General features: G+C 39.7%; 1 protein-coding gene across 1 annotated transcript; it reads left to right on the top strand.

The window, feature by feature from the left end:
- The first annotated feature begins 544 nt into the window (after positions 1-544).
- c8h16orf89 (chromosome 8 C16orf89 homolog) lies at positions 545-25,007 on the top strand. The gene is made up of 8 exons (XM_052020942.1): positions 545-739; positions 1,358-1,510; positions 7,632-7,782; positions 9,866-9,983; positions 14,539-14,701; positions 17,499-17,600; positions 21,119-21,202; positions 24,871-25,007. The coding sequence occupies exons 1-8, from the start codon at positions 577-579 to the stop codon at positions 24,963-24,965; spliced, it is 1,029 nt and encodes a 342-aa protein (XP_051876902.1). The 5' UTR covers positions 545-576; the 3' UTR covers positions 24,966-25,007.
- Positions 25,008-25,775: the final 768 nt, after the last annotated feature.

Raw genomic sequence — 25,775 nt, 5'->3', positions numbered from 1 at the left:
CTTTCTCTATTCCTGTAGCTAATTAAATGCACAATAAAGGAGCCCAACAGTCTTAAATCAGTAAACACGGCACAAAGCAGGGGTCAACCAGATTGAATGCACAGTACTAATACAGTTATCCACTAAATATTGGGGAATTCATCCCTGCACAATTCTAATTAAAGATATTTTAATATCCATTGCATGCATAATATACACATTTTTTGAATAAAATCGGAAAATGCTGACCAGGGAGAAAAACAGAGAAAACATTTCAGGTCAATGACTTTTGATTAGAACTCATTCCCTTTTGGATGCCTGTTGCAATGGGTTTTATTTATGTTTTCTCATTGTCAGGTGGAAATTGTTCCCCATTAGTTGCAGCAGCCATCCACTGAAACCTCCGTGGTTTAGATATTATACAAACCGTCAGCCTGAAAACAGATAAACATTAATAAAATTATTCCACAGGAGAACCAGCCCTGTAGCAGTCGCAGCAGTGAACAAGTCACGTGTAATGGTGCAACTCGATAAAATCCATAGGGAAAGCACCACCCACAAGCAGTCGATGGTAAACAGCGGCAGGGAAGAGGAAGCATGAATTCTGTTCTGATCATAATTACTGTACTAAGTTGTGTTTCAGCAAATGAACGAAAAGTCAACCATATTATTTCCACACTCGAGAGGGCAGTTCTCTTCTTTGAAGTCAACTATGATCGATTTAATTTGGATGGTGTGACAGGGTATCGTGTATTACAAGGTAAGTCGAATAACGAGTCCTAGCGACAGTGGGGTTTTGGCCCATTGCCCTGTCAGCCACACATAGGCAGGCTATGAACTGCTGCAGGTATAGAGACTTGGTGAGTTTCTTACTGTAGAGTGGGCTACAGTTGTGATTGGGGGGAATGGCCCAGATATTTCCACCCCAAACGGGTTTTGCGATGTGGTGGCGTTTAAAAGAAATAAATATATTCTGTGCGTTTTAATTTGTGCACCATAAGGATGTAGAAGGATGATTTTAGTTTCAAAGTCATTGCATTTTGACAAAGGTTTAACTCGGGGGAAAAAAAACTGGTGTGGAAGAGGAAAGCAAAACTTGCATTCGGAATCAGAGGTGCTCATAGTAAATGAATCGCCAACTGTGCATTCTGTTTTGGGCTACTTTTAAAAGCATATATTTAAAAAACATACCGTAAAAGGACTTTAAAATGATAGTTCCAAAATAGCTGATTTTTAGTGAACACGCGTATCAATGTTTTTTTATATATATGGTTATACATGGTTGAAGTTTTTGATCATCTGATTTTTATATTGGTTGAAAGTCTCACCAGAATTGAAACTGAATTTGAATATGATTTGTGCTGTTTTGTTCACATAGCTCTGCTGGAAGATACGTTGAAGAGATGGACTCTTTCAGGACCTGAAGCTGACTCTCCGTATACAAAGGTGGAGGATCTTGTGAAAAAAGTGGGCTTCACAGTAGAAATGGCTATCAAAGAATTAAAATTACATCAGCCTGCATATTTTAATGGTAAACTTCTTTAACACAATTTCCTCCCACTTTTCAAACCTAATTTGCAAATTTGCATTGTAGCCTTTCCACAAGAGATAATGAGTGAGATTAAGCCTTACTCATTACCTGGATTGTTTTCAACAATGGATGCATGGCTCTGATAGTGCCAGTGAGACATATCTGTAGTTACAAGTATTATCAAAGATTAAGTTAAAACAGAAGATACTGAACTCAACAGTTCAGGCAGCAACAATGGGGTGAGTTCAAGAGATGGAGTTAATATTTTGGGTAATCGATAATGATCTTTCAGCTTTAAACATCATAACAGTGACTACACTATGAGAAGTATTTAATTGATTTTTGTCATATGAATGCAAAATATTTTCTCCATAATAGTGAGTTGCTGTATATCATGTTTGCATTTTAAATTGCACTGAATTTGTTTTCCCATTGCAATTACTGATGTTGTTAACTGAGACATAGGACAGTGTTTAAAGGATAGCAACATGTAGTTGGAATATGTAAAAAAAAAAGTACAGGTCTAGGAAAAAATGTACCATTTAGTAGGCTGGCCATAGAATGCAAACACTTTGAAAATAACCACAATTAATATGCATCCAATTCTTCCATAAACTTTTCAACAATATCTGTTCCACAGATTTTAACTTCTGCATAAAGCCATTAAATCCAAGCTCTCTGTGTGGCTTCCCCTTTTTATTTTTGAGTCTGTGTTCTCTGCTTCTAATGTTTCTAGTAATCTTCAAAGAGTTCAATCTCTTTGTACCCATGAGTATATTTAGCAGATTGCATTTACCGTGCCTATATGGCAAGAAAACATTACATGATTCTTAACTGGGGAGAGATGACCAAAAGCTTGTTTATGGAGAGTATCTGAGGAACTTCTCGGAGGAAAGAGAGGTAAAGGATTGTAGGAGCATAGGGAGGGAGTTCTTGAGCCTGGGGCCTAGGCAGCTAGAGATATGACATCAGTGGTGGAGCGTTTTTAAAATTAGAGATGTGCAAAAGGCTGCCATTGTCAGGGAATAGCACTCCAAGGATAATATGATGGAGGAGGTAAATAGAGGCAGAGGGTATTGGGGCCAGTGGGGGGGGGGGGGGCAATTAAAGACCAAGGTAGGGTGGGAAGTTTACATTTCTTTGCATGAATTGGAGATTTGAGGGCAGTAATCAGATGTGTGGCTGTGAGGATTATTTGTATAGGTGATATGCTCTTCTCTCTTAATTTGCAAGTAAACAGCAGCAGTGTCTGGCACAATATATTTTGCCTTCTGCAGAAGCCTCATTTTACTACAGTGATTCATGTTCTCTTGTTACCTAAGGGCACCTGATTGTGGTAGCATGAATATAGTGGGCGTGGCCTTGAGCTTTCCAAGTGAATAACAACAAATATTAGAGTTTTCTGAGTTTGGTCACAATCTGTTTGAATGTTAAAGGAGCAAAAAGTCATTGTACAGGCATAGAGTTGTGTAGAGAGATACAGGCCTTTTGGCCCATCAAGTTCACACCATCAAGCACACCACTTTTACACTAATCCTACCCTAATCTATTTGATTTGCTCCACATTCCCATCCCGTAGAGCACCCTGTGGAAACCTACGTGGTCACAGGGAGAATGTGCAAACTCCACACAGGCAGCACCTGAGGTCAGGATTGAACTTGGGTCTCTAGTACTGTGAGGCAGAATCTCTACTAGCTGTGCCATTGTGCTGCCCTGGTGTCTGTTCAGTCAATTGACACTTGCATTGTGGGGAAGGCTGCCATGTCTGCTATACTTTATTCTAGGAGAAGGAAAGGACTTACTCTCTCCATGTGCAGAATCTCTGCTAATATCCTCACCAAGTGGCATGCCACATATTTGCTGAGGTTTGCCACTGCTGTCTTGCAGAAGTTGGGTGCAAAGAATTTGAAGTCCACTGTGTCCTTGACTGACACAGGTAGAAATGGTATAGATGTGGCTCTATGGCTACAGCTCACTCCGTGGTAGTTGCTGGGTCTGTGGCCACCTCCTTGGAGAATCTCTGTTCTGTACACATTGCTGTTCAGAAAATGAACATCAAAAAACGGTAGATCTTGTAAGTCAGAAATAAAAACAGAAAACACTGGAAACACTCAGCAGGCCAGGCAGAATTGACAAAGGGTCTCCAACTTGAAGCGTTAACTCTGTTTCTCTTTTCACAGATGCTGCCTGACCTGCTGAATATTTCCAACATTTTCTTATTGCTGTTCAGGAAGATGTGTGTTGGAGCTGCACTCTTGGAGGATAGGCTTTCTTCCCTTCCTCCTACCCAATGTGGCAGGTTGTTCAATGGGCTATTCCCCCATTCACCTTCCACCTTTCCCTCATGCTGGGGGTCTGGCAGGGTAGCCCCAAATCAACACTTTCTCACATGCACCAATGGAAATGCCTTACCTGAGGTAAAACTCTCAGTTGGCACAGTTGCCTGTAATCAAATGCACTTCTCCACCTGCAGCAAACCTGGTGATTAGCTTTTAATTCATCATGTACTTTACAAATACTCAAACAGAAATTTACAGTTTCAAAACACCACACCTAATTATCCTCATTTCCAAGTACATTCCATGGGAACCAAGAATACTATGTCTTCACTAAGCACTCTATGATTAGATGTCAGCTGACACTCAGAGGCACTCTCATCTCTGAGTCTGAAGGTCAGAGTGTCATAACCCACTCTGGAGCCTTGAATGCAAGAATTAGGCTGAGACTTGACTGAAGTTTTGAGAAAGTAGAGAACAATCAAATATTTTTTTGGGAAGATTAGAGAAGCTGATGGGGGAATTATGAAGGATACAATTATGAAACATTTGAAACATACCATTGTTAAATTAGAAACTGGCCATTACAGACATATTCCTAAAGACAACTGGCACCCCTATACCCCGGGGAGTAGCTAAACACTTGGAAATGTGATGTTTGCATGTTTGATATCAATTCTGGTGGAGGTTTCCAATTAATGTCTGAGTTCAGTCTGTTTCCTAGGATGCCAAAATAAATATTGATGGCTACAAAGGATGAACTGAGTTTTGCCTTTCAAATATGTCTAGCAGAATGCATTGTCTTAAAATGAAGCTGCTTTGGCAGATGTTTTGGAATTTAGTTTTATCGTACATGTACCTGCATTTGGAGCGGCAAGGACTGATTAGGGATAGTCAGCATGGTTTTGTGTGTGTGGGACATCTTGTCTCACGAATTAAATTGAGTTATTTTGAAGAGGTGGCCAAGAGGATTGATGAGGGCAGGGCAGTCCACTGTTGTTCGTCATCTATTAGAATGTAGTTGGCATAGTTAGGTTTGAGGATGATACCAAAATTGATGGTACAGTGAAGAAGCTTATCTAAGACCACAACAGGATCTAGATCAACTGGAAATGTGAGCCAAGGATTGGAAGGAATGGAATTTAACTCTGACAAGTGCGAAGTGTTGCATTTTGGTAAGTTAAATCAGGGCAGGACTTGTATAGTGAATGGTAGGGCCCTGGAGAGTGTTGTAGAACAGAGAGACCAAGGGGTATGAGTACATAGTTCCCTGAAAATGACGACACAGGTAGACGGGGTGGTGAAGATGACGTTTGGCATGTTGCCTTCATCAGTCAGTGTGAGTACAAGAATTGGACCATCATGTTACAATTGTACAAGGTGTTGGTGAGACCACAAATGGAATATTGTGTGCAATTCTAGGAACCTAGCTCTAGGATGTCATTAAGCTGGACAGGATGTGGAAAAGATTCTCAAGGATGATACTGGAACTAGAGGGCATGAGTTATAGGAGAGACTGGATAGGCTGGGGCTTTTTTCCCTGGAGCATCTGAAGCTGAGGGGTGACCTTACAGAGGTATGTAAAAAAACATGAGGGGCACAACTAAGGTGAATGGTCAGTCTTTTTCCCAGGATAGGGAGTTTAAAACTAGAAGGCATAGGTTTATGAGAGAGGGGGAAGATTTATGGGGGACCTGACAACAACTTTTTCACACAGTGTGGTAGGCATGTGGAACAATTTGTCAGAAGAAGTGGTAGAGGTGGGTACACTTACAATGTTTAAAAAAAAATTTGAACAGGTATATGGATAGAAAAGGTATAAAGGGACATGGGCCAAACACAGGCAAATGGAACTAGCTCAGGTAGGCAACTTGGTTGGTGTGGATGTTGGGCTGAAGGGCTTATTTCCTTGCCGTATAACTCCATGACTGATCATTCTCCGTGAGAATGATCAGTGTTGAAAAGAGCACTGGGAGTGAAAACTGAACAAATGGATGCATTACATGTTGATAAGGCTTGGCTGCCTCGTCAATTTTGGACACCTGACAATCAGGGTGCTGATAACAAATTGTTTTGAGACTTTATTCACAGGAATGCAGAATATAGATGGAAGCTATTAATTTTTGTTCTCCAGAATATGGTGGGTCCAAAGCTACCCTGAGTCTGTCCCAACAGACAATTGCTCTGTATAAATTTTTTCACAAGCAAACTTTCTGTGGTGCCCCCTTCCCAACTTCTGCCCATTCAAGGCAAACCACAAGGTTGTCTGATTTTTTTTTCATACCAGGATACACCCCTTGCTTTCCACACATTCATTATGGAATGGAATGTGATCATGAGATTATTATTGCATTTCTATTCTGTTTCTATTATGAAGTTACTCACTTTAAAGCTTAATTTGAATAAAATTAAGTAAGTTTCCTTTTGAAAGATGAACTAGATCTTTCTGAATATGGCTGGTAGTTTTCATCAGAACTGTTATCACATGGTGATTTAAGTAGAACTACATCCCAAAATTTTGCCTGTGCTCTATGAAATGTTAAAATTAGAAAATAATGGGTAGTCTTGGAAGGTCGTATCTGTCTATCTACTCCACCACTGGACTCCATGTGGAGATGATCTGTGAAGCTCAATTTTGCGGGGATTCAACAGCGTTATGTAGGTAACTGCTTCTTGACCTTGTACCACCTCAGGCCTGGTGCAGGATTGTAGATGCTATTGATTTCAAAGGGGATATTAGGACATAAGTTTAAGATACATAGAGGAAGGTAACTGTTTAAACCTGTTTTTGTTTAATGTAATTACTTGTATTTTTTTTGTAGTTTAATTTTAATTAATAATGACCTCTGACTTTTAAAATTATTTAAGTTTTAATTAAGTCTCAATTTCAGACATTTAAAAACTATTAAGATCAACTGCATGTTTTACAGCCAGCAAAGCCCAACCCCCAGCTTTGCTGGCTCTTTACGGTGATTTGAAGGCAGGGCCTCAATGCGACATTGTCATCCAGGTGGAATGCAGAGTACTCCTCTGCATCTATGAAAGGTTAGTATTGGTAGGGGATGAGGTGAGCAGGCCAGCAAGATCTGATCCACCACACAGCAGTAAAATGTGCTTTAAAAATGAACTATTATTTATTAAAAAGTCATTGGAGATGAGGAAACTGGCCATCTAACCATGAGGATCATTTAAGATGTGAGGTCAATTGACAAGACGTCTGGGGAAAGGTCGAACCAGAGCTTGCAAAACTAGCTAGCTGGTTGAACTATGTTTAATCAACCTACAGTGAAAGGTCAAACCAACACAATAGTCAATCTAATCTTAATGAAACTACATGGCAGTTCAAAATTTATGATGTCTTGATTATATTCATCTTCTCGCATTGTTTTAACTTCCTGATTTAGATTAGTTTGCTTCACATACCACACAATTTAGGATTATAGGCAGTTTACCCAACTTACTTTCCTGTCTCCTACTGTCCGTTTTGGTATTAAGGGTCCACTTGTTATTAAGAGAACAGAAAAAAAACTTGGATGCAAAGGCCTCTGCTGCCCTGCAACACACAATATGGTAAACATGAACAATTGGGTTCGGGAGGAAAATATGAAAATGGGTAAAGTTCTAATGATGAGCATTGTCAATCTGAATGAGGCAACTCGACCAATGAACACCAAGGGTTAATTAGATTTGCATCTTGTCACCTGTATATCTGGTCCTTCAGCACAATTGGAGAATTATATTATTGTATAAAGTAATCTGAGATTTTATTGCAAAATAATGCATTTTATTTTTCATATTGCTGATAGTGCTGGATTAATATTGAGGTAATATATTTCTTTGCCTAGCCTTTGAACCAATACTACAAGTTAATTTCTGGACTTTCAGACCTGAATGGACACAGACAGACAGAAAATTGGTCTATCCTAAATGGAGGGTTAAAGAATGTTTTGAGGAGGAGGACAGTGACATATGTATGTTTCAAATATTGGGTACCTGGTATGTCTTGCTTTTGATTTTATGAAATGTTTTATCATATATAACTGATATATGTCACTTATTGGGGTAAAACAAGTGTTACAATTCCATTACACCTTGCTACAACAAAATACTTAGTAAAATTTTAACAATTCTTTTAACATCACATTAACACTTTAGTTTTAAGAAGAAACATTAAGTTCCCAGAGGTTGGAAAATGAATAAGCAACATTTTATTCCATTAATCAGGGTTCAAGTGTTTAATTACAGTTTAATAACTACAGCCTTAAATTATGAATATCATAAATGAGGTACCAGTTGCAATTTTAGCTTGATGATGTATTTATAATTGACCTGACTGCGCTTTGAATTTTCATCCCAGTGTTTCTGTCAAAAAATGATAAATTGGAATATTTGTATCATTAAAGTGAATAAGTTTCCATTTGTTTTTGAGATTTACAACATAAAATCTTTACTTCCTTTTGACAGTTCTGCTTTTATTTACCATTTTTAATTTAAATGGTTACATTTCTGAGATCAAAAAAACCCCATAGAAAATGGGAATAAAAAAACCTGCAGATGCTAGAAATCTGAAATAAAAAACAGGAAATGCTGGTAAAACAGCAGCATCAGTGGAAGGAGAAACAGTCAACGTTTTGGGTCTATGACCTTCAGAAAATGGGACCATTCCCCTTTTGAGCCTTTTGTGTCATTTATGTGATTGATGGCTGATCATATTCATTCCCCCTTCTTAATTAATCCCTTGGAGCAGAGTTGGGAACTGTTCCTAGTCCTCAGTTTTGCTGCTTTATCAGTTCTCCTTGGATCTAATACTATCCATAATTTCCTTTTGTCATCCATCATTTTTTTCATTTTTGTGCCATTTAGGAATGAACAATTGTTTTCATCCATGCACTCCTTAAATGCTTGCCATTATTGATCAACCATCAACCCCATAAGTAACATTCCCCAATCGGTCCTGGACAACTCTCATCTCATGCCATAATAGTTTCTTTTATTTAGATTCAGGACCCTATTTGCAGAAGCAACAACTACATTACTCTGCATTTTAATGTAGGATTCTATCATGGTCACTCCTCCCCAGCGGGCCTCTCACACCAAGACCTGCTGATTTATTCTTTTTCATTACACAATACCCAGTCTCTGGTGGCCTGCTTTCTAATTGATTTCTCAATGTTTTGGACCAGAAAACTAATCTGTACACAATCCAGGGATTCCTCTTCCACGGTATTGTTACTAATTTGGTTAGCCCAAGTTATGTGTAGATTAAACTCACCAAGTATTACATTTCCAACTTTTTATTTCTCTAATTTCCTGTTTAATGTCAATCCCAACAACACCGATTTCTGTAACTACTCCCACTAAGGTTTTCTCGACCCTTGTTATTTGGTAGCTCTGCCCATACAGATCCAACTTAATCTTTACTAATATCCTTCCTTACTATTGTATTAATCTCCTTTTTAACCAGCAATGCTCTCCCACTTTTTCTTCCTGCCTATCCTTCCCAGATATTGAATACCTCTGAATGTTCATTTCCTATGCTTGGAGCCCCACTGGCACGTTTCTGTATTTTTAATGATATCCTATCATTTACATCTATTTGCATAATTAACTTATCTACCTATTTAAGAATATTTTTTAAAAACCATTTCTTTCCATTCATTACAGAATGGACTGGGATTGCACTGTGGTATTTTGCCACAGTATAAGTATGCCCGGAAATCCTAAAGAAATGCCTAAAAATAATTCAGTCATCCCTTCCATTGATTGGTTTCTGTAATGCATGAACTACTTCACAGGCACAGATGGTGTAAATGTTACAGTCATATTGTGTGATGGGAACACCAACTGATGCTTTGCTGAGTTCCATTTAAGTGGAGAATATCCTAAGATATTACACAGGGACACAGCTGGGGGGAGAAATATAGACAGAGTTAAGAGATGTATTAGGAGAGAACCAATGAGATTGAGGTACTTAGGAAGATACTTGAAAACAGTTTTCAATATAATTTCAAATGAGCTGGTAATGTCTTAATCCACTAAAACAAATTATGTAAATATATGTTTATCCTTTAAAATCAAGGAAGGATTATAGAGTAAATTGCCTGGATACAGCCAAGTGTACGAAGTTGATGACGACACTATATTGCTCAGATTACTCCTTGTCACACCAGTTGATCTACTTCATTTTAGCTGAGATTGTAAGTAAAACTATTGACTAACAGCATTGATTGAAAAACAGTTACTTTTATTATTGTGATACTTTAAACTGTAAAAGTAATCATACAGCATAGAAACAAGCTCTTCAGCCCAACTCATCCATGCTGAACAAAATATCAATCTGAGGTAGTCCAATTTGCCTGCGTTTGGTCCATATTCCTCAAGGCTTTGCTAGCCATGTACCTGTCAAAACGTACCCACCTCTACAGCTTCCTCTGGTAGCTCGTTCCATATACCCACCATCCTCTGTGTGAAAATGTTGCCCCTTGGGTCACTTTTACATCTTTCTCCTTTCATCTTAAATCTATGCCTTCTAGTTTTAGACTCCCCTACCCTGGGGAAAAAGACTGAACATCCACTTTATCTGCGCCCCTCATGGTTTTGTATACCTCTAAGGTCACCCCTCAATCTCTTGCATTCCAGGGAAAAAGTCCCAGCCTATCCATCCTTTCCTCCATTATTCAAGCTCTCCAGTCATTACCATGTCTTCTGAATCCTTCTGCACTCTTTCCAGGTTAATGACATCCTTCCCATAGCTGGGCCGGCAAAACTGCACACAATACTCCAAGTGCAGTCTTGCCAACAAACTGTACAGTTGCAACATGATATCCCATCTCATGTACTCAAAGCCCTGATTGATAAAGGCAAGGTGCTACACACCTTCTTTAGCACCCCGTCTACCTGTGTTGCCCCTTTCAGGGAACTGTGTCCCTGTACCCCTAGATCTTTGTTCTACAACACTCTCCACAGCCCTACTATTTACTGTGTAAGTCCTGCCCTGGTTTAACTGACCGAAATGCAACACCTCGCACTTGTCCAAGTTAAATTCCATCTGCTATTCCTTGGCCCACTTCCCCAGTTCACCTAGATCCTGTTGTAATCTTAGACAATCTCCTTCACCACCAATCTTGGTGTCAGCCATAAACTTACTAACCATGTTAACAACATTGTCATCCAAATTGTTAATAAAGATGACAATCCCTGCTTCCAATTATAAGGCGTTATTTATAATTACTATTTTTGCTACGCTCTCTACAGACCCTACTTCAGCATTCACCAATAACATTTATTTACCATGAATACTGCATTTATTTGTTAGGCTGGGGCTGTCAATTTTGTACCATTTTCTGTAGATGCACTTCAGTACAATTCACCAGAAAGTCTGCATGCAGTCAGAAAAATTGGTCTTTTCTAAGACAAACTCAAGAAGATCAGAAAGTGGTCCCTTCTCAAGGGTTGGTTGACAAATCAACACCTTATTTCGCAAACACTGCAACAATACACCTGGACCAGCCATTATCCTGCCCAGATAGGGTTAGAGGACTCTTGAAGATCTGGTGACCAAAGAAAAACAAAGTACATATTGGGATTCCCTAGAATCAGACCTTGTGCGTTTGCCTACAATTCCAACCACACAGTAAAGCTCATTGACCACTGTAATGTACTGTGTTTTTCAAATGAATACCTTTTGAGGTTCAACTTACCATAATTTATATAACTGATCAAATCTTTCTGGAAAATTACTGGGTCAGAATCTGTTGTGATAATAAAGTGAAGGTTAATCATGTTCTTCCCTGCATTCACCAAAATTGGATATCCTTCCATCAGTGGGCACCATTATTTCTTGGGAATATGGACATTTGGAGCAACACTTACATAAAGTTACTTTATATTTTCTAAATTATTCTACAATAGAATTTTTCTTGTATTCTTTATTGCCCAGACATACAAATTTAAAAAAAAGGTTATGCTGTACAACCTAAAAAGCATTATGTATTACCTTTTCTAATTCACTTAATTGCCATTTGATTTTCGTGGAACTGATAACTTCGAGTCCATTCATCAGAAGTACACAGATATCCAATCTAAATGCTGGAAAGATCTCGGCACCTCCCAAATTTACCATCCACCTGCCTTTCGAAGCAACTCCTGCCCCACCTGTTGGCTTTGTCAGCCACCACAGGACCCACAGAGCTTGAGTGGAAGCAAGTCATCCTCATTCTTGAGGGACTGTCTAAGAAGAGCAAGATATTAAATTGCAGAATGAGCTATGATTAAATCACTGTGGATCAATCTGAAGTGATACTTCATTATAGCTATTTTGCTAATGGGAAGACTTTCCTTTTACACCTGTGGATTGCGGAAAACCATGCAGTCAGATTGCACAGCAGTCATGACATTGTACAACTTAAATGGATGTGGGTGTCCAATACACCCAGCCCCAAGTTCTTCTTTGAACAGTCCCAACGTAATTTTTAGAATGAGTTGGAGTATTGGGAAAAATCTGCTCTAATAATTTGACTTTAGGCAGCTCGGCCAACAGTACAGATATAATCATGAAATAAACTACCAGATTTACTAAAATTTTAATAATCATTTAGGGGCTTGAAGTGTGAATGGAATGGACATTTACTAAAGCGAAGGGAAAAAATGGTAATGTATGCTAGCAAACAATGCAGAATTTTTGAATAAGCCTATTGACCAGAATAAGGAAAAGACAGCAATTTTCATCAAATGGTTCCATGGAACTGTTTGCATCCATTTGAAGGACCAGTGGAACCTTGGTTTAATGCAATTGTCACTCAATTCAGGTCCAGCTTGGACTGTAGCATAAGATTTCTGGAGTTAAACTTGAGCCCCTGTCCTTACTTGCAGTGTGTGTGTGTGTCTGAACATGGACATGTTAAAATCATTGTAGCTGTGCCTGGAATGCATTGCTTTTTAAGATAGTCACAGATGACTGAAGTTTTTAGTCTCTATATTTGTCACAGTCCTCAATCTGCAGTTTTAATATGAGTGGAATTCATATTGTACTTCTCCAGTAATGAGATGCTGGCAGCTTGGATCTGATAGAAGTGTTGTGCTGAGGGTTCCACATGGGAACTAGACCTGGAGCTCTGCATCTCGCTAGTCTGGGCTGGTTGGCTGATGGTCAACAGTGTTGAAATGGCAGTGGTGAACTCCCTGTGGCCCACCTGATAGGGGAACAGCTGCTTTGTGCTCCAAGTAGCTGATTCCCTGGGGTGACAACTCAGTTGATCATTTGAGTGATCTATTGTAGGCTGGATTAAGAGGATGCCAAGACACTCCTAAGACCTTGAACACTGGTACCCAAAGCAACAGTCTGTGCCTTTGGTGCAGCATTGGGGGCAGGGGGTTGCTGCCTTTATTGGAATTGGCCACACCTTCCATGCAGGAAAGGGCAAGATTTAGACACTTCAAAGAGCTAAGTGGTGGTTGGAGATGGACTCCCTTGTGCTCTTAGACATTTCTCATGGGCTTTTGGGCAGGCCTGACAGGCAGCTATTTGCTTCCTTGCCTATGCCATTCAATGGGGTTGCCATCCACACAAAGAGTTAGCATGTGACTCATCCTCCAGGGAACTGGCACACATTACTATTTTCCTTTGGTCTAGCTGTCTGATGAAGATCCCATCTCTAAAGTATTCTCAGCACTTCATAGGGCACCAGTGTGTGCAAGTGCAAGTTGGAGTGATGGGATGTCCACTTCAGTTGCTTCAGTCTCACCTGCAAAGGCTTGAGAAAGTGGGATCTGAAAATAGAGAGGGCCAAAGGTATGGCCCCAGTGAGAAAGGAGCACCTTAGAGTTCATGTTTGAGCCATCAGCATTCTGCAAACAAGAAGAGATGGTGGAGTGCTGGGGAAGCTGGATATAAGCAGGAGGGAAAACTAGGAGTATGTACTATCTTCAATGACTTCCACACAACCTCTGGCCACAGACTCTTATGGTAGCACAGCCACAATTCAAGCCATGAGCCTTTGGGCACTGTAGTGCTTGTCACAAATCTGCTGCCACTGGTAGCTGTTGTGCCCTACCTTCTCTTGCAAGAAAAGGGAATTGGTGCAATAGGTTGTAATGTGTTCATGTGATATGCAAATAGCTGGGAGCAGGAATGTTCACAGGAATTTTAATTAGAGTAGTTTTGGACTGGAGGGCATGTTCAGTGCACACACACATGCATGTATTAGTGTGATCCAAAGGAGGTATTGTGGCCTTGCTTTCCCCATCTAGTGCATGGCCCTGGCTGGGAATATGTGGCAACTGTGATGTGCGAATGTTGGGGCAAATGAGTGCTGGGTGATCGATGGGGTTTATTGTTAATGGTGATCAGGGTACTATGTGTGATCGCCACCTCTTCCACCTTTGAACAATTGTGCCATGGACAATCACAGTGCCCGCCCAAGAACTGTTTTCATTATTTCTGTGGCAAACACTCCCAAAGCTTGGGAATGATGACTGTGATTGTGGTCAGTGAGCACATTCCCATCAGAGATCAACTCCTGATGAGAAGTGCAGGTGAGACCTTTGTGCCTTGTTTCTACAGCACTATTGCATTTCTAGTCTGTGATCCATCTGCATGGACTCTGGGAACCTCCAGACAATCACTGCAATGACAGTGGGAGGAGAAAGTACAACAATTTGAGCCTTGAGGATCTTGGTACAACATCAATTTTCTGTCAATTTCCAGACATAATTTTTCTTCCTAACTGATCTATTTTTCAATTTAAATTCTAGAAAAATTGCACAAATATCGTAGGATCACAGCACCCACAGTCAAGAAATTCAATCAGTACTCAGCGTCTTAAGAAAATCTTCTGCACCAATATGATGGAAATAAACTTGCATATTGAAAAGGATGGTTTTCCAGTATATCAACGTGATTTATTTCTGGAAAACAGTAAGTGGCTTAAATTTAAGTTGAATTATTGAGATAAAATTGAAAAATGAAAATAGGAGTATGATCATGTCACTGTTTACAAAGTGGATTATTTTGTGCATGAGGGTCTAGAAACTCTAGTGCACCCAATAGAACATGTTGGAATAGTGCAGATATTTAGTGTTTCAAGTTGCAATTTAAGTTTATTGTCATAGGCATACATACCCAGGGTATAAATGCTATTAAAATTAGCTTTATTGCAGCAGCACAAAGGGTCTTTGACCTGAAACATTAACTCTGTTTTGCTTCCCGAGATGTACCCTTAACTGTTAAGTCTTTCCAGCATTTTCTGATTTTATTATTTTACCTCTCAGGGGTATTGGATAGCAAAGAATGAAATTGTTTATTGTGGATCCACAGTTTTTGTGGTGGTTGGGGGGGGAGGTGGGTGGAGGGAGGACTGTCACTATTCACGTAGGATAAAAGGGGAGGCATTTTCTTCATGAGGAGGAGGCAATTATGGGACCTGGGGGTGATTTAGATTGGGGTGGGGTTGAATGGGAGTAGTCACTGAAAATGGTTGATGATTAGAAGGCATTTTATTGGCTGGTTCTTCAGCCAGCCTCCCAGCCTGGCACTGTGCTCAAAAGACTACATTGTCCTGGGAGTGCCCAGTACCTGGCAACCCGGTACGATGTGCTCCAAATGAGTATTGCAGGATAACTTGGATCGTGTCGTCCTGGGGGGGGGGGGGGAAGTAAACATGCAACCAAATTTCCATACTTAATCTTGTAATTGTAACAGAGGTTAAATTCTATTTGAATAATTTGCATTTTGCACTTCCTCCATTATTTCTTTTTATAAGACCTACGTCAGTGCAGTTTTACTGGAGCATTACCTTTACGGAAATGAAATACTTTAGTTGGAACTTTCACATTTGTGATGGGGTGAATGAAGAGCAGTAAGTGTCGAGTCAGTTCAATAACTTAACATTCAGGAAATGTTTGGACATGTAAAATTATTTAAAATGATACAATGTCTGTTTTTGCTTAAACATTGTCACTGATACTTCTACTTCTCCCAAATTTCTAAACTGGTACATTTTGACCTAACTCTAACATGATGTGAGCTTTTTATATTTTGTAAGGGGTTTTGACTTGAATTATATTGTTGCAGCATTCAGCAGATAATTCATCAGCTCAACCCTGGCTGAATCCCATCGTGGCATTGTTTCTTTAACTAGTCCTTTGATTTTTAACTCTATATTATCTGGAATTCCATTTTATTTTGTCTTTAGTGTGTGAGGAAGAGTTTCCTGATATCACTGCTAAATTAGTTTCTGCTGATTTGAAGTTGTGTAACTTTGGCTTAATTCAAAGCATTATATAGGTTTTCCTTTAAGTGGTCATTACTCAGACTGCAAAAATGTTTCAGCATTTTTCTTTGCCACTCTGCACTGCCTTAATTCTGTTAATAGTGTAAAAAGCTAAACAGCTTTTGAATCTGTGACTAGAAGTAGACACAAGGATTCAGATGGCCCTGAATAGAGCATTCTGCAGTTGCTCAGTCTAAAATCCTGAGCGTTTTTTTTTCATGAAAATTGTCAGCCCTTTTAAATTTTCTGTGAAAACACCTCCTGCTTATGCATAATCCATACCAACTAACTTCTGATTTTTAGATTATATCTGTACATATTTTCCCTGTTTTCCATTCCTCCCTGCCCCTTGATTGTTTGGAAAAGCTGTGATGAATCTTTGTCTTGTGGTGACGTTCCTCCACAACGGTAGGCTGGGAATTTCAGACAAAAGAATTGTGGGAAGAATGGGAAGAATTTCTTTTGCATTGTGATTTTATTATGACCCAGAATGTGTTATGTGAAAGTGTTGGAAATAGAGTAAACATTAACTGTCTAAGGTGTATTGAATATAATTGATAATTGCTCTTCCGAATGTTATTAAGCTTCTGTTCCAGGCCCATTCCCTTCATTCCCTAATGACTGTTCTATCTTCTGAGAAGCTGAGTAACTTGATGTGTAATTTACAGATATGAAATTTATTATTAGTGTAGTTAAAGACAGTCAACACTTTGTTTCCCCTGCCCATGTTGATGGCAAGATCTCAAGAGCTGGGGACATATTTTTGACTTTTCCTTATCAGAGAAGTTACTGCCTAGTCTGTTCAACCCTGAGTGCTCTTCAGGTCCTGCTGGAATGAGCTGCTTCATGAATGGAGCTGTGGAATTACATTCAAACCCGTTTGCTCCCAATACAGGGAAGGTTACCAGAGCTGTTGAAGATGGTTGATCCAACAATACTGCTGTGAGGATTGCCTGCAGTGGATTTGGGTCACATCTTTATATAATTGTTCTCCAATTATGTGCTGACAATTGTAATTATTGATGTTCTTTAGTTGCTCTGATACCCTTATTCTTGAACTACTGCAGTTTCAGTGGTCATTAGTTCCGGTTGAGATTTTAGTCTTTAACCAATGAACCATATAATGAAAGACTGAACTGGGCAGGGTAAGAACATGAGAACTTGGAATGGAAGAGGGCTGTTTGGCCCCTTGAGCCTGTTTAGCCATTCAACAATGATCATTATTTTAACTATCAATTCACAAATTTCAACCAGGTGTTCAGTAACTGGAAGAGTGCAACCAGCTAAGTGGTGTAGCAAATTTGAATACAAAGGCTTGAATAATGACTAAATTTGACACACCTAAGAGTGTGAGGGGTTAACAAGTAAACTGAATGTAGTACTCACAGTTGGACTTCAGCTGTTTGAGGTCAAAGTTTCTGACTGAATGTATAATTTATACAGTAATGCTTTGCGGAATGATTGGATATTCTGATTTCTACAAGACCAGGTGGCTTGAAGCCATTCTGTCATGGCAGTATCCCAGTGGTTGCTACGTGGAGACTGGTGAGTTGATTGATTAATATTCATTGTTTAGAATTAAAGCTACTGTTCATATGCTTGATGAGATGTTTTGAAAAGGTCCCGTTGAAGATTCAATTTTAAAACCAGCTATTTAATTGAATTCCAGAGGTGAGATGAGAGGACTGTTCTTAATATCAAGGCTGCTTTTGTGGCATCAAGGAATCCTGTTTGATTTGAAATCACTGGTTGGAGTTATACAAAGGAAGATGGTTGTAGTTGTTGATGATTAATCTTTCTAGCTTCAGGGCAACTGTGCCGTAGTTTGTCAGGATAGTGTCCTTGTCCCCATGATCTTCAGCTGCTTCATCAATGAACTTCCTTAAAAAGGTCAGAAGTAAGTAAGTTTCCCAATGATTGCATCACATTCAATTTAATTTGCAACTCCTCAAGACATGAAACAAGATGGGCCTGCTTTCAGCAAGACCTTGACAACATTCAGGAATGGGCTGATAAGTGGCATATCTATCATAAAAATGCAAGGTGATGACCATCTCCAACAAGTGAGTCTAACCACCTACATTTGACGTCTAATGACATTGCCATTACTGAGTCCTTGCCATTGAACCCCTGGGAGTCAGCATTGATCAGAAGCTCAACCAAAAGAACCATATGAATATTAACTACAAGGCATGTGTCAGGAATGTGATTGAATACCTTTCACTCAACTGAATATTTGCAGCTCCAAAAAGATCCTGCCAATACCCCAGAAGCTTAACACTATCTAGGACAAAGCTGCCATCCTTAGGCCTGGGGAACACCACAATCTGCAGACTCTCCTCCAAAATGCACACCTTCCTGACTTGTAACTGCATCACTGGTCTTTCATTTGTTCCTGAGTTCACAGCCTAGAATTGCCTATCCATTGGTATAGGAAATACCTTCACTATTGATTCAAGAAATTGGTTCACCACCTCTACCTCAAGGGCATTTAGGGATTGGCAATAAATGTTCGCTCTCAGAGAGATGACACATCCTGAAAAATAGATAAAATCTATCACTGCTGAAGGTATTAATTGCCTTTCTTGCACTTGTACTGAACTTGAAGGCTCCTTTTGCCTTTGCTGCAAATTTCCAGCCTGCTCTCACTTTCACATGGTCCATCTCTGCTTCCTCCCTTTTTGTAGCTTCTACACCTCCACTTCAGGTGACGGGCAAGTGATCAGTATCCACTGCAAGCCCATGGACAGTCACAGCTACCTTGACCACAATTTCTCTCGGCCTGGGCCTGCTTCCTGTAATGACTCCATTCCATTCTCCATATACTTGTTCTGTAGAGAACACTTCCCACACCAGTTCCTCTGAAGTATCATCATTTTGCTCATCCATGAGTTCTACTGAACTGTAGTTGACAAGGCTGTCATCTGAATGTGCTCCACTTCCAACACTTCTGCTCTTTCTCTCTACACTCAGCCAGAACAAAGATAGGTTTCTCCTTGTCCTCTCCTTCCATCCTACCAGCCTCCACATTTCAAGGATCAGCCCCAGTAATTTCCACCACCTGGGACAGGATTCCACCACTGGACACATCTTCCCCTCCCTTTTATTGTTCTGAAAGGTCTATTCCCTCATAACTTCAGTCTTCCATTTTCACCAATGTTTGCTTTCTTCATGCAACCTTCATGTGCAACCACAGCAATTACAGCACCTGCCCTTTTACCTCTTCCCCACCCATCATCCCGGGCCATAATATTCCATCCTGCTGCAGACATCCAGATTGAAAACAAAGTAGCCTGTGACATCGAGTTGCAGACAGATGATGTAGAGAGAGGGAGAGAAGAAGAATCGATGAAGAATACCGATAGGAGGCCCAAGGGTGTGGGAGGAGAAGAATTATTATTTTTATTCCCTCTTTAATGTACCAAAAGTTCGTGAAAATTCTCTGGGGAGTGTATTGCACAAAGTGATGCCTACCTAAAAGTGGAGAGGTGAGAGCAACTGACTAAAAGCTTAGTTAGTGGGAGAAATTCTAAATAGTGTCTCTAAAGAGTAAAACGAGTTGGGGAGACTGCGAAGTATGGGGAGAGAATTCTGGAGCTTAAGCCCTTGGTAATAATGTGGAACCATTAAATTCAGAGCTAAATGAGAGGCCAGAAATTGAGCAGTGAAGATATCTTGGTTAATTACAGGGTTGGGATACATTACAGGGATAGAGGCAAGATTTGATAATGATGAAAGCAGCGTGACGGGGTGGTGAAGAAGGCGTTTGACACGCTGGCCTTCCTCAGTCAGGGCACTGAGTATTGGAGTTGGGAAGCTACACTGCAGTTATATAAAGCCATTGGTGAGGCTGCACTTGGGATATTATGTACAGTTTTGTTTACCTTATTATAGGAAAGATGTTAATAAACTAGAAAGAGTGTGGAAAATACTTACCAGGATGTTGCCTGGACTTGGGGGCCTGAGTTACAAGAAGAGGTTATGTAGACCAGGACCTTTATTCCTTGGAACATAGGAGATTGAGGGTGACCTCATCGAGGTATCTAAGATCATGAGGGGCATAAACAGGGTGAAGGGATGTAGTCTTTTTCTCAGGGAGGGGGTGCTAAAAACAAGAGGGCATAGGTTTAAGATCAGAGGCAAGAGATTTAAAAGGGACATTAGGGGCAGCTTCTTCATGCAAAGGATGATGTGTATTCGGAATGAGCTGCCAGTAATAGTGGTTGAGGTGGGCACATCAGCAACATTTAAAAGCTATCTAGAGAAGTACATGGATAGGAGAGGTTTAGAGGGCTATGGGCCAAATGTGGGCAGATGGGACTAGCTCACTGGGCAACACAATTGGCATGGATGAGATGGGCTGAAGGGCCTGTTTCCATGCTCTATGACTCCATAACTCTAAAGGTTTAAAACTGGGAACATTGTGTTTATTTCTCTCTCTTTGTCATCTTGTATGCCTCAGGGCTCAGGAGAGGTGCTCAGGGGAATAAAATTTTAAGATGTAGTATATGGATCCTGTGCCACTTAATTAGCTGTGTGTTTTTTTTTAGCTTTTTGTGTTTCTATTTGCCAGCATTTGCAATGTTTTATTTCACATATCCCAAAGGACTTCCTTTGCAATCATCTCATTAGTGCAAGAAACTCTTGGGATATATTTGATCCTACTTTTCTATCCTTTGTCATAATTTCCTAGAGTTGAGCAGATGCAAAGCAATTCATGAGCTGGTTTGGAGTCTGACTTCCTCTCCTTGTACCATTAGGGATGGGTACTACCATTGTTCAACTTCACCAAAGCAGTCTAGCAGTGTTAAAATCCTGCTCAATGGTCTTTTTTGCAGAAGCATTCAATGCGTTTTTTAAAAAAAAGTTTTAAGGAGGTCTTAATCATGTTTAAAAAGCAGTGTTTCCACTCAGACTTTCTTTTTTAAAAACAGCTACATCAATCTATTAGTGTATAAATTTTAAAATTAAAATGTGTAATATATTTTTAAACATGATTGTGTTCTGTTGAAAATTGTAGATGTTCCTCCACAATTCACACCTTGTATTTCATACAAAATTAGGCAGGTCTATGCACTCAGCAGAGATGAAACAAAATGCATTCACAGAACACAAGAGAGTGAAGAGAGAAGATGTCTTATTGGATGGTAAAATATTTCCATTTTAAATATTTACTACAGTTTCTGTTATTGAGATTGGTACCAAACAATTGACTGGCACCAGGAATTGATGAGAAATGCATGTTAAAATGTGATTAAATCTCAATATAATCAATGTTAATCTTTTGATTTTTGAAAACCTATGCAAGAAAATAAATTGCAGCTGCTCCACAAACTGCCTCAAACAACTGTAATCTTGTTGATGTGTCTCAGCAATTCTTGGAGCCTAAATTTCTAGATGTGATAGTAGAGTAGTTGTTTTTCTTCCCACATTTAGAAATACAGAACAAGGGCAGTACATGATGAAGTGATCATGGTCCCTCCAAATATTGTTGTACAGTACAGCAATATTGTTGTTGAGACTAGTATATCCATGCACTGATATTGTTGTTGTGCATTTCAATGTTCCATGAAAGAAGATTATTTTGTATTTTTTTTAAAAAAGAGGTCAGTTCAATAAATGTGGGTTGTATAGATGATGCCTGGTAATATTCAAACTGGCTTGATCATGGTGTAGATGGTGCACAGCCTGTGTGAGGGTCTGATATTAGAAGTAACCTACACTCTGTTAAAGCTTCTAGAATCTCTTCCTTTAAGAGATGCTATCTGTGAAATTAATGTCTGGAATGGCTGACGTAGGAGCAAGGAGACACCAGGGTTCTGATGCCACTACTAGAATCCCTGGTCTAAGAAAGTGCAAAGGGGGAGGGAAATCCCAATATTCCTGAGGCAAGAGAGCATCCGGGTAATTGGCAGTGAGAGGATTTACAAGAACTGTGTGTTGGAAACATGGTTACAGCATTGCAAAAAAAGTTTCATGATTTTGTTTTGAGCTGCCACGGTAAGAAGACTCTTCAAATGTCTTAGCACAGCAGTACCACCTGTAGCCTTGTCCTGTGGAGCAAAAGCACCAATCCACCACTGCCCAGTACCATGCACACAGCTCTAGTGAATGCAGCACACACAACATTCATTCCGTTATTCTTGTAACACTGTTTCAAATTTCACATCAAGCACACTCTCACATAAACACGACTGCCACATTGCCCAGGTTTCTCCCCATGATTCTCACTAACCCAGATCCCTTGTCCTTGATTTCTTACCGAAGGTGGTAACAAAACACAAGACAAAAGATTACCACTAAAGGGGAGCAATACTTTACCATCCTTTATCTCCCTGGAGGTCTAGTGACACCCCTTATTTTAACAATAGTGGGAATTTCTTGTCCCCTTCCACCACTCCCCCCCCCCCCCCCCCCCCACAGCCACGGCACTCTGTGTAGGCAGCAAAGACCTTACAGTGATTTCCTCAGCACAGTTCTATTGAACCTTTCAGTCTCCCTTCAGTTACCAACAAAGCTCTGAAAGGACCTCTTACATAGTGTGGATAAAGTGAGATGGTGGGTAGGAGGGAATGTGGGGGAGGTACTTCCTGCTGCCAGGTTTTGCAGTGCTTTTAAACATGCAATAGTAGCTGGAATATCGTGCCACAATTTGGCAGAGCTGGTGTAGGAAGTTATACTAAACCTTTAAGTCACCAGTTAGGCACCACAATTCTGGACACAGCATTTTAGGTTGAATATTAAGGCTTGGAAAAGATGTAGAGGAAGATTATTAGAATGTGAATTTGGGTACATGGGGAATGCGAGAAGTTGAGTTTGTTCTTTAATACAAGAAATAAAATAACAATTCTGGTGACTGGTGCATTAGTAACAGGAGGCAGATCTGAGGTAATTATCTAAAGAGCCAAATACAATTTGGAAATATTGTGTACAACAGCATGGCAGCAATAGATTCATGAGGTTTTCAAACAGGAGTTTATTCATGAAGGAACAAATACATATGGCCAAGGGGAAAGAGCAGTGGGCTGTAATGAACTGGGCAACTCTACACAGCACTGAGTTGAATGGCCTCATTTTGTGCAGCCTCATTCTAAGATGGTGTAAATTAAGTTAATTCCACATTGTCCAAGAAATCATAAGCTTCAAGGGATATGATGTGTGTGTTTTGGGGGGGGGGGGGGGGGGGGGGGTTGGGGGTTGGTGGTGGTGGGGAGAGGTTAAGGGGATGGGGTGCAATATGTAATAGGGGTCCAGTGAAATACGACTACAGCATAACTTCCAAAAGTGAACTCCCAGGGAAGTAGTCTGTTGATTTCCAACTAGCAAGTCCCCAACTTGCTCTCAATGTGGTGTCTAGCAGCAAGAGCCAGTCTTGCTGGGATTTCCCAGCATTATACTGGGAATTTCCCTCTGTAATCCTATCCCAGTTGGAGAAGCCTGTGGATTGGGAAGCAAATGTTACAGCTAAGTATCTTGAAACATTATTGTTTAATGTTCTTAATTACTTTTGAGTGTTTTTAATTAATTTGCATTTTAAATGAAATTAAAAACTTCCATTTTACGTTTTTTTACATCAAACCTAATAGTTCTTAAATATCACTGTCAGGGACATTTTAAAAACCTGTTAATATTGGTGACATATTTCACAGAGGCCACAGTTTTACTCCCCGTTTTGAATTTTGTCAAAGCCTGTCAGGACATTTCAGGGGCAGGACCTTGGCACTGTGCTGCCAGAGGACCATTTGCCATCTGGACCTCAATGCCCAACTTCAGAATACAAAGGACCAGCAAGATCAGTCCCTATTCTAATCAGCTGAGGGTGGGCTGGGACTGTGGGTCTAAGAAGATCTAATGCATTGTATCTAATCCATTGAAGAAGGATGACACGATCCTGAATTTGCAAAGATTTATCAGAAGTGAGAGCAGGGTTGAGGAACGTCAGTGCTTTGAGCATTTAGAGAAGCTGGCACTTTTCTCCTGAAAGCAAAGAAAGTTGACCATAAATCAAAGTGTTCAAACTTTAAAGAATTTCTTTAGAGTAAAAAAAAGAGAAAGAATTGAAGCAAGTTAGAGCATCACTAACGACAAAGTGTCAAACGATCAGAGGAGATGAATTTATTTAATGCAGCAAGTGATTATGACATGAAAAACACTGAAATCAGATTCATCTGTCATTTTCAAAAGGGAATTGGATATATACTTACCTGCAAAGTAATAATATCAGAGCTAAATGAAGGTAACAGAGTTGGCACAGGCAAGAAGGACCAGATTAAAATGTTGTGCTAAAACAGTGCTGCACCATAAGCCCTGCCTGTTGCACAAAATTTTCTTGCATTGCTTTCAAGCAATGATTTCTGCACTAAATGCCACCAATCACTATCTTTTTCACATCAGTACAAAGCAACTGCAAGTAATTTCTGAAGTCATAGCACAAGTTGAAACTAACCTGCAGTGTTCTAGACCCAATCACCTTCAGTGACCTTCCTTCCATTATACCATCAGAAAGGCGGATGTTTGCTGATGATTGCAGAAAGTTCAATTCTACTACAACTCCCCAGCAACTGAAAAAAGATGACAATTCATTCCAAAGATGCCACAGAAAAAATACTTCATCAACATATTAAACCAGTATGGTTGTCCTTACTTCAAGCAAAAGATAAACATTTTGATATTTCATCCCATCACTGTGCAATTTTAACTAATACATTAACAATGCCTAAGAAACCAACAGTGAATGGATTGTGGATTACAATATTATAAATATTAACCTTTTACTTGAAGAGATCTGATGATCAAGATGTTTACTTCTTTTCAGATAATTGTTCATGTCACAAGACTGCCGTCGCTGTAGGAGCTCTGGGCAGTTACCTTCGTTTCTATGGAATAAGCCAGAACGTCATAGAACCATGAAAAATGCAACAATAAACTCCAACTTGTCCTTATGATTATTTTGCATTTGTAATACTATTAATGTATCAGAACAATTCTGTGCTGCATCCTACTTTTGATGACTTACGTTGTTTAGTGACAGTTATTCCTACAATTAGCTCAAGGTGAAGATGGAAAAACGTTTATCTTGACTTAGCAAGGGTAAAGCATTCAGAGTAATTCTATTTAAGGTAGATATAGAATTGGTTGTTTTCAAATGGCGAGTTCAGATCATGACCACATGGGTTTCTCCTGGGTGCTCTGGTTTCCTCCAATGTGACATTTGTAGGTTAATTGGCTAAGTTACCTGTAGTGTAGGTGGGTGGTAGGAGAATCAAGGGGAGTTGATGGGTGTTTGAGAGAGGTTACAGGGAAGTGGGAATGGGATAGATCTGAGAGCTAGCATAGACTCAATGGGTTGAATGGCCTCCTGTATTTGTAGAGAAATATGTATCTGGGATGGCTGATGGGGTCATTTTCTTTACCTGAAAGGACTGAAGTAAAATCAATTAGCATAGACTTCATGCAGGTTAACTAATGAAATCCAAGAAGCCATTTCATCAATCCTGTTTGCTTTGTCATGGTGTAACCTTTATGACTCACAGAACAGGAAGTTGATTAAAAGGTCATTCAGGAGCCCAAGCTGCTTTATATTTAAGGCATGAAATTGATTATTCATAGTAAAATGGGTACAGATAGCTTTTAAAATTTAATATACAAGTTCCACCCAATCAATTGTTACAGCATTGTATTACATGAGTAAAGGATTATTATACTGGGCCAAACAGTTGG

This window comes from Pristis pectinata, chromosome 8 (genome assembly GCF_009764475.1).
Source record: "Pristis pectinata isolate sPriPec2 chromosome 8, sPriPec2.1.pri, whole genome shotgun sequence".
Taxonomy (NCBI): domain Eukaryota; kingdom Metazoa; phylum Chordata; class Chondrichthyes; order Rhinopristiformes; family Pristidae; genus Pristis; species Pristis pectinata.
Note: the sequence above shows the minus strand (reverse complement) of the source record. Positions and strands in the feature narration are given on the sequence as shown.

Excerpts from the sequence above, each read along its gene's own strand:
- c8h16orf89 (XM_052020942.1), top strand. The coding sequence starts at position 577 with ATGAATTCTGTTCTGATCATAATTACTGTACTAAGTTGTGTTTCAGCA. Across the intron at positions 1,511-7,631 it reads TCAGCCTGCATATTTTAATG|CCTTTGAACCAATACTACAA; the intron begins GTAAACTTCTTT and ends TTCTTTGCCTAG. Across the intron at positions 14,702-17,498 it reads TGATTTATTTCTGGAAAACA|TAATGCTTTGCGGAATGATT; the intron begins GTAAGTGGCTTA and ends TAATTTATACAG.